Below are 14,354 nucleotides of genomic sequence, written 5' to 3'. Positions count from 1 at the left end.
GTGGATAATACCTGTTATATTTTTTCTGTATACATTTTCGAAGGTAAGTGCTTTTTAGGCATAGTAAGAAAATGACGGCAGTTTTGATGATATAATCGGAAATTACTGATGTGTATGTTGTTATATTGTAGCTCTTTTGGTTGTGAACTAAGTACCATATTTTAAAATGCAGTGTGGCATTTCAGCAAAATTTCTCATTTGTGATGCTCAAGAACCATCTGCAGTTGTTGAGGATTTTTTTCCATGAGGTTAAAACTTGACTTTCAGAACTGTGAGATACATTAAATGTACTGTGAATTTTTGACACAATTTGCTATTCACAGGCTGTGTTCATAATTGTTTGAATGTCATCATCTATATCTACATACATACCCCACAAACCACGTTATAGTACATGGCAGATAATATTTTGTATCACTGCTATTATAGTCATTATCTCTCCTGCTCCACTTGCAAATAGAGTGAGGGAAAATGATTGCTTGTATGCCTTTGTATAAGCCTTCTGTTTCATTATTTTGTCCTTTAGGTGCTTACATAAGGTGGACATTTGACACAGTAGAATTGTTGTGCAGTCTGTTGGAAAAGCTGGTTTTCTAAACCAGAACTTCTCCGAAAGTTTAGCCATTTTCAAATAATGCTTTCTAAAAATAGAGAAACCATTTAAAATATGTTTTTAAAATTTAATTTAACCTTCTACTATCTTTTATTGATTTTGTACACTTTTAGGACGTTCCTCTCTGAAGAAAGTGCACCCAATGGTGTCCCTCTCCACCACAAGTGGCAGTGTGTCGTTACCTGTTCCTGCGGATAGTTGCACTGATGCAACACCTGGTGATGAGTATTACAGTTCCTCTCTTACAAATTCTTCAGCGAGTAACAGGAACCGGATGCACTGGAGACAGATGAAAACAGTATCAGAACAAGAATTTGACAAGCAGCATTCAAAGTCCGGTATCAGCAAATCTACAATTTATGATTTATTAATAACTTCATTAAGAATTGTGATCATTCTAACGAAGAGCAGCTCTCTCTCTCTCTCTCTCTCTCTCTCTCTCTCTCTCTCTGCAATTACATTTATAAGGAACTTGGCAGTATGGACCCACTTATCAGTGGGATGCATGCACTGATTTGGTTGTGAAACATAGGGCAAGTGTATCCATACCTGAGGCAAACTGGGTCACAGTTGTTATAACTGGCCCTTGATATCGTAGATACTGAAAGTGGGACAGTTGATGTCTCAGTTGGTCCCACACATGTTTTATCACTAACAGATCTAGAGATCTTGTTGGCCATGGGAGTAGAACAACATGCTGACAGTCCCTAGAGACATGGACCCTGTGTAGATGAACACTGACCTCTTGAAAAATGGCACCTCGATACTATCGCATATGAGGAAGCACATGGGGATGTAGGATATCCGTGACATATCATTGTGCCATGAGAGTTCCCTCAATCACTACCAGCTGTGATCTGAAGCCATACCCAAGGGCTCCCATGATGCCAGGAGTAAGACCCCTGTACTCTCCAGAACGTCGGATAAGCGTTCTATGCTGTCCAGTCACAGCACCTCTCCAAACACTTTTGTGTTGCCTACACATGGGATGGTAGTTTCCTAGTCCAATTGCTACTAATCTCTGGCCTGTGGTGTGGGGCTACACAGAATGTTGCAGGGAATCCATTACTTGTTCTCAGAGGGCAGGCACAGATGTGAAGGGGCTACAACATGCTTGGTGCACAATACAGCAGTCCTCCCTTATGATGGTCGAGTGGAACCCTGACAAGTATGCCTGTTCTCACAGTCCAACATTGTACCACTGTCATGTTCAGGTGCCCCACAAATCTGGCTATTGCACTATCCGACCAGCTGGACAAATGAAGACCCACAGTAGATTCCTTTCAGACTCTGTCAGTTGCAAATAACCCTGTCTCAAACAAATACAAGGCACCTCCATGTCCTTCACAACAGTGATCGCTCAACATCTCATGCTATTATTTTCATTTATATACTCTACTAGGCCTAGTAACAGCTCTAAACACGAACAACATTAATGAGATTTGGTGGTCATTCTACTTGTCGTACAGAATGACAAGCCTATCATTTATGCATCCGTCGATTGTGTGTACGTGTACGAATTTTAGTGTCTACGAGGGCATGCGAAAGTGTGCACGTGTGTGTGTGTGTGTGTGTGTGTGAAATAATTGCTGAGTTTTCCGGTGGCTTCTGTAATTATCTGCTCTCAGATTCCATAATTATTCTTTAAAAAGTTACAGTACATAGATCTCAGCATATTTATTTGTTTTTACCACCAAGGGAACAAGATCACATGATATTAAAAGTGTGACTTTATTACTGCTGAAAGATGAACTTTGATTTAATGTGGCTTCCTTATGTAGTTTTCTCATAGTTGCAATAAATTAGTTGAGTGTTAGGGTGGTTACTTTATAATTTTTTGCTTCATGATCTAAACTAACACAGTGACCTTCATTTGCTGATGGTGTTCTCTAGGAGACAGACAACCATTAGATTAATAGGAAAATTAAGTATCTCGAAAATTAAGATTGATAGACAAGTTTATTATGAAAACTGTAAGAATTATATGCAAGAATTATACAGAAGTTTAGAAATAGTTCGAAAAGCTGTTAACAAGTGGTGCTGTAATCACAATACGTAATGCCTATAAATAGCGTATCACATCTCAGAGTGATTAGTTCCGCTGTTGAAATGTAAAAGGAGGATAGCGTACCATTGACATTGAACAACAAGTTTTTCCGGTTTAAGGACACAATGCAAAAGTCATTTGCCAGCTCTTTGCCAAAATCCAGCAGACAGGCAGCATGTCTGATCTAGCACAGAATGTTGGCCCCAAGCAAACTGTAGTTACTCCTGAAAATGTTAACACAGTTTCTGGGATTATTCAGAAAAATCTGTGGAAAGAATTGAACTTAGGAGCTACCAACAGTGTCTCTTGAATGACCTTTCAGTGAATGTTGCTGTGGAGGCCCACACACAGCACCTGGTTCATGCACCTGTGCCGACTGCTGTTCATTGGTGATGAAGACTGGAATTTGCATGCCAGTACAACAACTGGATGTCCACTGAGTGGGAACAGGTAGCCTTTTCGGTTGAATTACGTTCGTGCTTTATCAGACAGATAGCATGTACATGCAGTTAGTTTTTCCTTGATACAGTGGCATTTACCAACTGGAGAATGCAACATGCCACCAGCTCACAGTGTAGGCGTATGGTTCGGAGAGCACCAGGATGAGTTTACCGTACTCTCCTGGCCTCCAAACTCACTGAATTTAAACACAATCGAGAATCTGTGAGGCCACCTTGATTGGGCTGTTCGCATCATGGCTTCTCAGCTTATAAATCTAGTGCAGCCGGCTATGGCACTGGAGTGACCATGGCTCCACATCCCTGTTGATACCTTCCAGATCCTCATTGACACTTTTTCTGCACATCTCGCAGTGGTTTGTGCAGCAAAAGGTAGTTATTCAGGCATTTGAAAGATAGTGACATTAATGTGTCTGGACAGTGTATAAGGTTAACAGAAAATCACTTGATTCACATTTTTATGGATGTTTTGCTGATTGACTGCAATTCATTGCAAATGCCCTGCTCATGATTTATGTCTTAAAAGAATACAAATGTTATTAGAAATTTTTTACTGAATTTTGCAGTTTTCCCAGTTTTACATCATTTTCACCAAAAACAAATTGAGTGCCGCCAGGTGGCATTTTCAATAATTTCCAGGTCAAGACAGGCTGTAAATGTGTGAAGTGCCCATTATACAGAGAAAGTGTGTCATAAAATTTCATTGGTGAAAAACTGGTGATGAAAAACATAATTTGATGACCTCAGAACCCTTGCGATGAACCCAGAACCATTGCCACATGTTCACTATATTAGTTAAAACTGCATTTATGCCTCAGACTGGGTATTACATACACATTTTGTGTGCATAGGAATGGTAACTTTGACCCTCTGGATCTTTGTAATGGATCGCGATATCGAAAAGAGTTTCAAGGTTCTCATAAAACATCATCTTAAGAACAAATGGTAAATATTTCAACGATCTGCCACCAATAAAAATTATAGAAGTGAGCATCTGTACAAGTGGTATTTTTTGTACCCCAAAAAAACTTTTTTTGGACGGGGTGGGGGGGGGGGGGGGGTGGGGTGGGGGTCTCAGGAACGGAATGTAGAAACTGTCTAAGGTCACCACAGACCACAAGTAATGCAAAAGAACCAACTGATTTGCTCAGTTTGCCTGGGTTGGAGGAACTGTCTAATGTTTAAATTTTGACCCTGTTCTGTAGGATATCTACAATATGCATATTCTTTAGATAGGTATACAAATGCTTGCTAGGTCAAGGGCTGTTCAAAACACTTAACCCCTTATCTCTCTGGTCAGTGTGACTCCCTGAAAACTTGACATTTTGCATGCAGGTTTTTTTAATGTATTGTTATCATGCTCTCTTGTGCATGAACTGATGAGGTATGATAGTGAATATGTTAAGACACTGGCCTCAGATTCGAAGAATGGAGGTTCATGTTCTGTCTGGCCAATCTCAGTAAAATTTTCCATGATGTTCCTAAATTATTTCAGTCAAATTTTGGAATGGTTCCTTGCAGCTAGGTCAGGGCCAACTACCTGTAAAACATATCTGTATATATTTGTGTATCTGCATCCATGTCTTTTATCCTCATGTTAAGTTGGCAGATTGTATATTGTTGGAAAAATGATCCCTGAATGAATGAATGAATGAATGAATGAATGAATAGACTAGACTAGACTAGAATAAAGAGTCCAATCCATTCTATTCATTAAGGGATAATTTTTACAGTGATTAGGGAAAAGGAAAAGGTAAAGTAATTATTGATGCAGACATTCAAAAACATATGAATGTGTATCACAAGTGGTTGACCCTGACCTGTTTGAAGGAACTATCTTGGAGTTTTCCTGAAATTGTTTAGGAATATCAGAGTAAATCTAAAACAGGGTGGCTGGACAGGGTGTGAACCTCCATCCTTTCAAATTTGAAACAAGTGTTTTAACAAATGCACTGAAGTAACTATTTCAGCTTATACCTATTGTCAATACTCTTTTGTTTATACATACATGGAAAAACCTAGTTTAGCAAATAATTGTGCACTGTGCTTTGGGTCCCACAACACTGATCAGCACACACACAATACACACAAACATGCACACCTGCAAATTCTTTTAGGGTTATCGTGTTGCCCCACCTTTGAAGATATATAAATGTTTATCATAACAAAATTTGTAGAATACTATTTAAAAATGTTTTATGGTCATACATTTGTGTTCATAAGTTTAATGTAATGTCTGGTGTAAGTCTAGTCAGTTGTTATTAGATTTAATTTAAATTATTGGTATTGATTTGCTAATCAGATTGACTCTTGCTTGATAGCTTGATTTTATGTTACTTGCATATCTCTGTCATGTTATATTAATATTTTACAGATGAATCTGCTTTGAAATCACAGCTACTCAAATTTTGTGAAACAGAACGAGGGAATCAACTGTCATGGATTCAGTTTGAAATCGAACATCTCTCTAATTTGAAACAGTTGAGTATGTTAGTCCTCTGTGATAGTATGACATTCACAGGTTATATCATTTTTCTATTGTCTGGTGATAATGTCAAGGCTTCTTTCTGTTTCAAACATTGACTCATTCATTGAAGTTCTAAATTTCTGGCATTATGAAAAGAATGGATTGCTGGTCACCTTAAAACCGGATATGCTGAGTCTCAAGTAGGCACAACAAAAAGACTGTCAAACAAGTAAGCTTTCGGCCACAATGGCATCCATTGGAACTAGACTATACACACACACACACACACACACACACACACACACACACACACACACGTGACCACAGTCCAACATTCTGTGTGTGTGTGTGTGTGTGTGTGTGTGTGTGTGTGTTGGTGTTGTCTAATTCCACTGAAGGCCTTTCAGGTGCTGTGCTCATCCAGGATCAGCATTCTCATTCTTAGTGTACAGTTTTATCCTTAGCAGTGGTAATAGTGACAGTATCAATATTCTGTATTTGAAGATTCGCTAGTGTGTTCCATCCTTACTTAATACCTGCAGACAGGCATTTACACTAAAGTGAACAGAAGAGAGCCCAGGTAACCGAATGACGGACATGTTGATTTCAATGTCTGTGAAACTAATGTCCCATATTTGGTGGTTTTTGTATTTATACTTGCATATTAGAAAAATACACACATCAAAAAAAGTTTTGCATCACCTCGGTTCCGAGATTCCAGAACCTGTACAGGAAATTGGAATAGAGATCAACATAAATGTCATTTCCGCCCGTTTTATTGGTAATGAAAACCACACATTCCATGTTCTACCACCATACATCAAGACATTCAGAGGTGGTGGTCCAGATTGCTGTACAGACCGATACCTCTAATACCTAGTAGCACGTCCTCTTGCATTGATGCATGCCTGTATTCTTTGTAGCATACTATCCACAAGTTCATCAAGGCACTGTGGGTCCAGATTGTCCCATTCCTCAATGGCGATTTGATGTAGATTCCTCAGAGTGATTGGTGGGTCACGTTGTCAATAAACAGGGCTTTTCTATTCTCCCAGGTATGTTTGATAGGGTTCATGTCTGGAGAACATGCTGGCTACTCTAGTCGAGCGATGTCATTGTACTGAAGGAAGTCATCCGCAAGATGTGCACGATGGGAGCATGAATTGTCTTCCATGAAGATGAATGCCTCGTCAATATGCTGCCGATATGGTTGCACTATCGATCGGAGGATGGCATTGACGTATCACACAGCTGTTACGGCCCCTTCCATGACCAGCAGCAGCATACATTGGCCCCACATAATGCCACCCCAAAACAACAGGGATCCTCCACCTTTTTGCACTTGCTGGACAATATGTCTAAGGCATTCAGCCTGACCAGGTTGCCTCTAAACTCGTCTCCGACGATAGTCTGGTTGAAGGCAAATGCGACACTCATTGGTGAAGAGAACGTGATGCCAATCCTGAGCAGTCCATTCGGCATGTTGTTCGGCCCATCTGTACCGCGCTGCATGGTGGTGTGGTCGCAAAGATGGACCTCGCAATGGACGTCAGGAGTGAAGTTGAGCATCGTGCAACATATTGTGCACAGTGTGTGTTGTAACATGACATCCTATCTCTACACAAAAAGCATTATTCAACATAGTGGTGTTGCTGTCAGGTTTCATCCGAGCCATAATTCATAGGTAGCAGTCATCTACTGCAGTAGTAGCCCTTGGGTGGCCTGAGTGAGGCATGCCATCGACAGTTCCTGTCTCTATGTATCTCCTCCGTGTCTGAACAACATCGCTTTGGTTCACTCTGAGACGCCTGTACACTTCCCTTGTTGAGGGCCCTTCCTGGCACAAAGTAACAATGGGAACATGAACGAATCGTGGTATTGACTGTCTAGACAACTACTGACAACACAAGCCGTGTACCTCCTTCCTGGTGGATTGACTGGAACTGATCGGCAGATGGATCCCCTCCGTCTAATGGGCGCTGCTTATGCATGGTTGTCTACATCTCTGGGCGGGTTTAGTGAGTTCTCTGAACAGTCAAAGGGACTGTGTGTGTGATACAATATCCACAGTCAATGTCTATCTTCAGGAGTTCTGGGAACTGTGTTGATGCAAAACATTTTTTTGATGTGTGTACATAGTTTTAAAGATACACTACATTAACTAGCTCTCCAAAATGAATCATTTGTAGTGTGTCTTGTTCTGCTAATGTCTCAGGAAGTGTGTGTAAGTGTGAAATGTGTGTAGGTGAAAATCAATTGCAGTTCCAGCTTTCTTTAGCACTAGTTCAAAGTGTTGTGCATATAGTCCATTAAATTTTGGGCATGCAGCTGCACAAATAAAATTTCTTCCACTGATATTTCAGCTGCATAGCGTCTGGCCATCCTTAGAGTGAGTCGCAAGACTGACAACAAGGTGCCATGTGTGGCGTTATATGTTCCACTGAGGCGGTTCTGTGCATATGTGTCACAGACACAGGCCAGTGGCAAAGAGATACGCTTACTCATGCACCACCTGTGGTGAAGGTCTACAGACATTCGATTCGCTTATCGATGTATGTTCAGCGGTGGTGAAACCGTGATGACTTCTGTGCAGTTTAATTACCCCAAGAACCAGATTCCATGCTTTGTCTAAATTAAAAACGTTATCTCTATTTATTAAATTATTAGCTAATCTAATCTTCCTTGAAGGCAGGATCCCAAAAGGAAGAGGTGGATGTTAAAATCTTCATATCACTGTAGTTCATGGGAATGCCCTGTATCAATACAATGTTAGCTGCATTGGATCATATAAGGCCATGCTTGGCACCTTGTTGTCAGCCTGTCGACTCAGTCTGTGGGTGGCCAGATGATATGCGACTGAAATATCAGTGGAAGAAATTTTATTTGCGCAGCATCATGCCCGAAATTTAATGAACTATTCATTACGCTGTGAGTAGTTGTTGCACACATTTAGGTTAACATATTTTACTGGCTTTTCATTACAAATGAGGAGCATCAACACTGTGGTTAATTTTTACATTAGTGATTGTTTCACATATTATTAGCTACTATCTATCAGATACCCTGATGTCTGCAGTGACATAAATGAAGCACTTCAAGGATTTTATTAAAGTACATATAAGGGATACAATATCAATGAAATATGTTCAATTGAATGTGAAATATACATACAACCTGTTACGTAGGATACTTGATAAAATTTGATGTATAGTGTGTTATAAACACATTTTACAGTGTTCATAGTTCACAGCACAAACACCAGATGTCAGAAACATGTTGTACAGAGGTGACACAAGATAGTGCGCTTAGAGTGTCTCAATTGTTAAACAAAGTGGTAGTTATGCCACAACATAATATATTGTATGGTATGCAAAATTTTTGAGTGTTGTAGAGACAAAGTGAGCTTTCAGATGTTGTTACTACATTAGATGTGTCCCATCACACTGAGACAACAAACACTGGTAGCAGTTACTTCTGTAAAATATCTGGGAGTATGCGTGCGGAACGATTTAAAGTGGAATGATCATATAAAATTAATTGTTGGTAAGGCGGGTACCAGGTTGAGATTCATTGGGAGAGTCCTTAGAAAATGTAGTCCATCAACAAAGGAGGTGGCTTACAAAACACTCGTTCGACCTATACTTGAGTATTGCTCATCAGTGTGGGATCCGTACCAGATCGGGTTGACGGAGGAGATAGAGAAGATTCAAAGAAGAGCGGCGCGTTTCGTCACAGGGTTATTTGGTAACCGTGATAGCGTTACGGAGATGTTTAACAAACTCAAGTGGCGGACTCTGCAAGAGAGGCGCTCTGCTTCGCGGTGTAGCTTGCTCGCCAGGTTTCGAGAGGGTGCGTTTCTGGATGAGGTATCGAATATATTGCTTCCCCCTACTTATACCTCCCGAGGAGATCACGAATGTAAAATTAGAGAGATTAGAGCGCGCACAGAGGCTTTCAGACAGTCGTTCTTCCCGCGAACCATACGCGACTGGAACAGGAAAGGGAGGTAATGACAGTGGCACGTAAAGTGCCCTCCGCCACACACCGTTGGGTGGCTTGCGGAGTATAAATGTAGATGTAGATGTAGATGTAGATGAGACATTAAGGCAGCATGATAGAAACATGGAGAAAGATAATCGACAAGCCATGACTCAGAGTCAGTAAAAGTCACTCTGCTGCTTATCAGCAGAGCTGAATACATGATTCACAGTGTGTTGGAGGATCATTAGATGGTACTTTAACATGTCTCATTACCATATTCAGTGTATGCAAGCACTGACATGGGTGAATTACAGATCTCAACTCCAGTTTGTTATGATGATATGTGAGTGGCAGAAAGCGAACAACTAGTGATTAAATTGCTGAATGTTCTTGAACAAAGTCACATTTCAAGTGAGCGGCAGAGTCAACATGTATAACTACATCATTTGGGGAACTGAAAAGTCACAAATCTCATACAAGCTCTTAAGAGCCAGCCCTAAAATGACTGTGTGGTGCTCAGTGACTCACTACAGAGTCTTTGTCCCATTGTTTTTTGTGGAGAAAGCCGTTCACGCAGTCAATTCACTTGAAATAATTGAGTAGTTATATAATCCCCCAACTACAGGAAGGTGGGAGACTGGGCATCATTAACCTCCTAACAGTCCTGACCCAATGCCTACAGATTGTTTTGTATGGGGCTACTTCAAGGCAGCAGTGTACTCACATAAACTACAGAATCTAGCCAATCTGCAAATGCAGATTACGATGGCCTTTCTGTCAGTCACTCCAGAAATACTGCGCCCCATGTGGTGCAACATGAATGCTAGGTAGGATATGTGCCACATCCGCAGTGGCAGATATGGAGAGTGCTAATGTGCTGCGACACAAACTTCAGACACAAACTCCAGACTCTCCTACACATGTATGTACCATTAACAAGCCATAAATTTAAATAATTTCTTGTATATAGTGTTTTAATTGTCTGACATCTCGAACAGATCACCATGTACAACTCATTATTTTTGTCTTCAGTAATGATTGTTCATATTTGAGAATGTCAGTGCCACTTTGCAGCACTATAATAATTACATCTTTTGGGTTTACTGCAGATTTTGGACAGGAAATTCCACTATGTAAACAACTGAAACATGATTACTTGAAATTGTCATTGTGCACCTCTCATGCAATGCAAAGTTGCATTCAAAACACGACACTTCTTTCATTACACAGTTTTGAAATTTTTTATGCGATGCTCTGTTTATCCTATTCTTTCTTGGGATATTGTATCACTGCACTGCAGCACGGGCGTGGATTTACTAGGTGTTTTCCTGAACATCACAGCAGAAACCTCTGAATTTCATTGACATGTTTTTTACCAGATCCACCATACAACCCAAAGCTTGTTTCATCAGATTTTCATCTCATTTGCTGGAGCAAGATTTTCAGAATGTAATCATTTGCAGAAAATTGAAACACTGAATTGTGCTCTGGGCAAAACCTTGAGGGAGCAGGAGAACACTTTTTATGTAATGTGTGGTGTGCAGTGAAAAACACTATGCAGAATGACAATGATAATTTTAAGGGTTAATTCATTCAGATTAAATGTTATCAATAAAAATATGTGTAGATTTAGTGTCGTTTTCATATAAAATAGTAGATTAAAAATAGGCGACATTAAATTCTGTGTCTAGTACTCTATCAAGAACTTCTATTACACTTACAATATTAAACATAACAAAGAGCATACTAAAGTCTCAGTATGTATGATTACTTTTAAGAAACCAAATGATTTACTGGAAAAAAAGTCATTAAAAACATGAAGGCCTTGATTCCAATGACGGACCAATACACATCCTTGAACATTAGGTAAGGTTCACGTTTTGCATGTTACACATCTACATACGAGTTCATTGAGGAACATTGCATCGTACTTCGGAACAACACAGGCACTGCCGTATCATATTTATTTACCGACACCGAGCAAATGACTTCCAAACAAAATGATGCCCCTGTACTGGAATATACATAATGGATGTACAGGTGCATTTTGTAGACACATGGTTGAGAACATCTGGAAGTTTAGATGTGGCTGTGAAACAGACTTGGACAGCATATTGGTAAGGTGACCGCTCACAATAAGTGGGAAATCTGGGTTTGAGTCCCATTTTGGCACAAATTTTCGTTGTTGTCTTTCCATGACAGAACTGATGGTTGTCCATGTTCGTTACGGTGAATAAATTTCATGCATTTGTGATGTACATTTAGAATGACTATACATTTCATTGATTCCTGATATATACCATACTTGACTTTAAACAAAGTGAGAAAATTATGTTGAACATTTTTTACAGCGTATTTCATTATTTCACAATACCAAAATGTATTTTATAGGTTTTTAATGGGCCAGAAGAGTTTAACAAGAAGTCTGGAAAGTCTGTATGAAAATAGGCAGAAATTACCAACAAGGCAGTTTACCAAATGTGCTTCTGCTACCCAAACATCATTCAGGTGAGTTTATTCTTCCAGAATTTTTTTAGTGCATGTCATTATCATCGTCATCTGAAGTATGATATTACCACAGGATGTTTCAAAGTGGACTGTAAATATTTTAGGTGGTGGTAATATTGACAATATAAAATTTCTGATTTTGTATGTACGTATGTCCCATTTTTTTGAAAATACTGTTGTTCGAAATCATCTCAGATAGTTCTGAAACAGCCACATAAATCTAAAATACAATTAAAATTTGCACCTCTGTTGTTTGAATCAAAAAAGACTGCAGTTTCAAGCTGGCTGACTGTTATAAGACAAGTACTGAAAACTGTATTACACATCTTCACCCATCTCAGTATCCTGGCATTATATTTGTTTAGGAGGTATGTAATGGCAATGTGCTTGTAGAATATTGTTGACCAATTCATAGCCACAGAATTTCAGATTTGTAATTGCACTGTCATGTTGTCATCAACATTCGCAACTGATAGAATGAAAATCCTCAATAAGAACATTGGATGTCAGCATATATCAGTTTCAGATAGACAAGTATGATTGAACATTATGTCAGCATATCTCATATCCATGACAATATTATGGAAAGGATAGATTAGTACTCACCATACAGCAGAAATGCTGAGTCGCAGATAGGCACAAGAAAAAGACTTTCAAACAACACCTTGGACTACCACTATCCACCACCTCTACAACAACCTTCAAAACTCCCCCACACCCCCTCATAGCTAACAAACCCTGCCTTGCAGACCACTACATTTACCCCACCCTCAAAAACTACTTTCTACCATCATACAGAATCCAGAACCTAAATAGCTTCGAAACACAGTCATGAACTTTTCCTCCATAAACCTTAGCCCCACAGAAGTAAGAGTCCTTTCCAAAGGCCTCACCTGTTGCCCCGCACTAAAATTCACTCATGCAGGACTTGTTAAAGACCTTCTCTCCTTCTCTTAGTCCCCATAGTGGAAACACTTCTTTGCCACAATTCCTACCAATCAGACTCAACCAAAGTCCAATGTTAAACCCTGCCTGACTCAGTTTAATCGTCACTCTCACTGCCCCCAAATCACCCCCTGTTAGCTTTCCAGAATTTCTTAACCTCAAACCTAGCCTCACCATCATTCCACAAATCCCTCAACATGCAAGCTAACCTTACATCCATAGAAAGAACTGCAATCTACCACCAAAATATTGAATGCAACCTTAAAATCCCACCCGCTGTGATAGGCTCCACCACTGTTATTTTGAACCACAAAGATTACCTTGCCAAAGAACTGTACCATCTGTCAGATTCATCCACCTACAAACCCTGCCACAGTGACCCCATCCAGAAATGCAGCAGGATCTCCAGTCTCTCCTCAACTCCTTAGGCTCATCCCAGAACTTCTCTCTAGAGTCCATCTCTCACCTCACCCCTACCACTCTCCACACACCTACCTTGTACATGCTTCCCAAAGTTCATAAACCCAACCATCCAGGCTGCTCTACTGAGGCTGGTTACTAGGCTACCAATGAGAGAACCTCTGCTCTTGTAGACAAACATCTTCAGCCTATTACCTGCAACCCACACTCCTATATAGAAGATACCAACCATTTCCTCCATCGACTCTCTACAGTTCCTGTTTCCTTAACACATGGTGCCCTGCTCTTCGCTATTAATGGCACCTCTATTTGCACTGACACCCCTAATACCCATGACCTTGCTCCTACTGACCACTACCTTTCCCAACACCTGGCAGATTCCAAATCTACAGCTGCTTCCTAGTGGCCATGATCAACTATATCTTAACCCTGTCACTTCTCCTTTGAAGGCATCACCTACAAATGAATCCGAGGTATGGCAGTGGATATCTGCATAACACCATTTTATGCCAACCAACTCATGGGCCATCTAGAGGAAAACCAATTCATGGGCCATCTAGAGGAATCCTCCCTAACTACCGAGAACCATAAAGCCCAACCTGATTCAAATTCATTGATAAGATCTTTGTGATATGGACTGATGGTTAAGACACCCTATCCACATTCCTCCAGAATGTCAGCACCTTCTCCTCCCTCTTCAACCCAACAAGCTACCTTCCTCAATGCGGACCTCCACCTCAAAGACAGCTACATCAGTACCTCATCCATGTCAGTCCTACCAACAACCAGCAATACCCCCACTTCAACAGCTGCCACCCATTCCATACCCAGAAGTCCATTTCATACAGCCCAGGCTCACTTGACTGTCACATCTGTAGGTACGAGCAGTCCTTCCAGAAGAACACCAAGGGTCTC

The 14,354-nt window shown here is 40.3% G+C and overlaps 1 protein-coding gene across 6 annotated transcripts in view; it reads left to right on the top strand.

Annotated features, from left to right (window-relative positions):
* The window catches only part of LOC126100634 (uncharacterized), a 93,609-nt gene that overhangs the window by 28,465 nt on the left and 50,790 nt on the right, over window positions 1–14,354 (top strand). For all 6 annotated transcript variants that reach the window (XR_007522192.1, XR_007522193.1, XM_049911262.1 and 3 more), the window contains exons 4-6: window positions 727–951; window positions 5,493–5,598; window positions 11,958–12,074. Coding sequence is in view for 4 of the 6 variants with exons in the window: in XM_049911262.1 (XP_049767219.1) it covers window positions 727–951; window positions 5,493–5,598; window positions 11,958–12,074 (448 nt within the window). In the remaining 2 variants the exon portion in view is untranslated. The remainder of the gene's footprint in view (window positions 1–726; window positions 952–5,492; window positions 5,599–11,957; window positions 12,075–14,354) is intronic.

This window comes from Schistocerca cancellata, chromosome 9, assembly GCF_023864275.1.
Source record: "Schistocerca cancellata isolate TAMUIC-IGC-003103 chromosome 9, iqSchCanc2.1, whole genome shotgun sequence".
NCBI classification, from domain to species: domain Eukaryota; kingdom Metazoa; phylum Arthropoda; class Insecta; order Orthoptera; family Acrididae; genus Schistocerca; species Schistocerca cancellata.
This window is presented reverse-complemented; position numbering and strand designations above follow the sequence as displayed.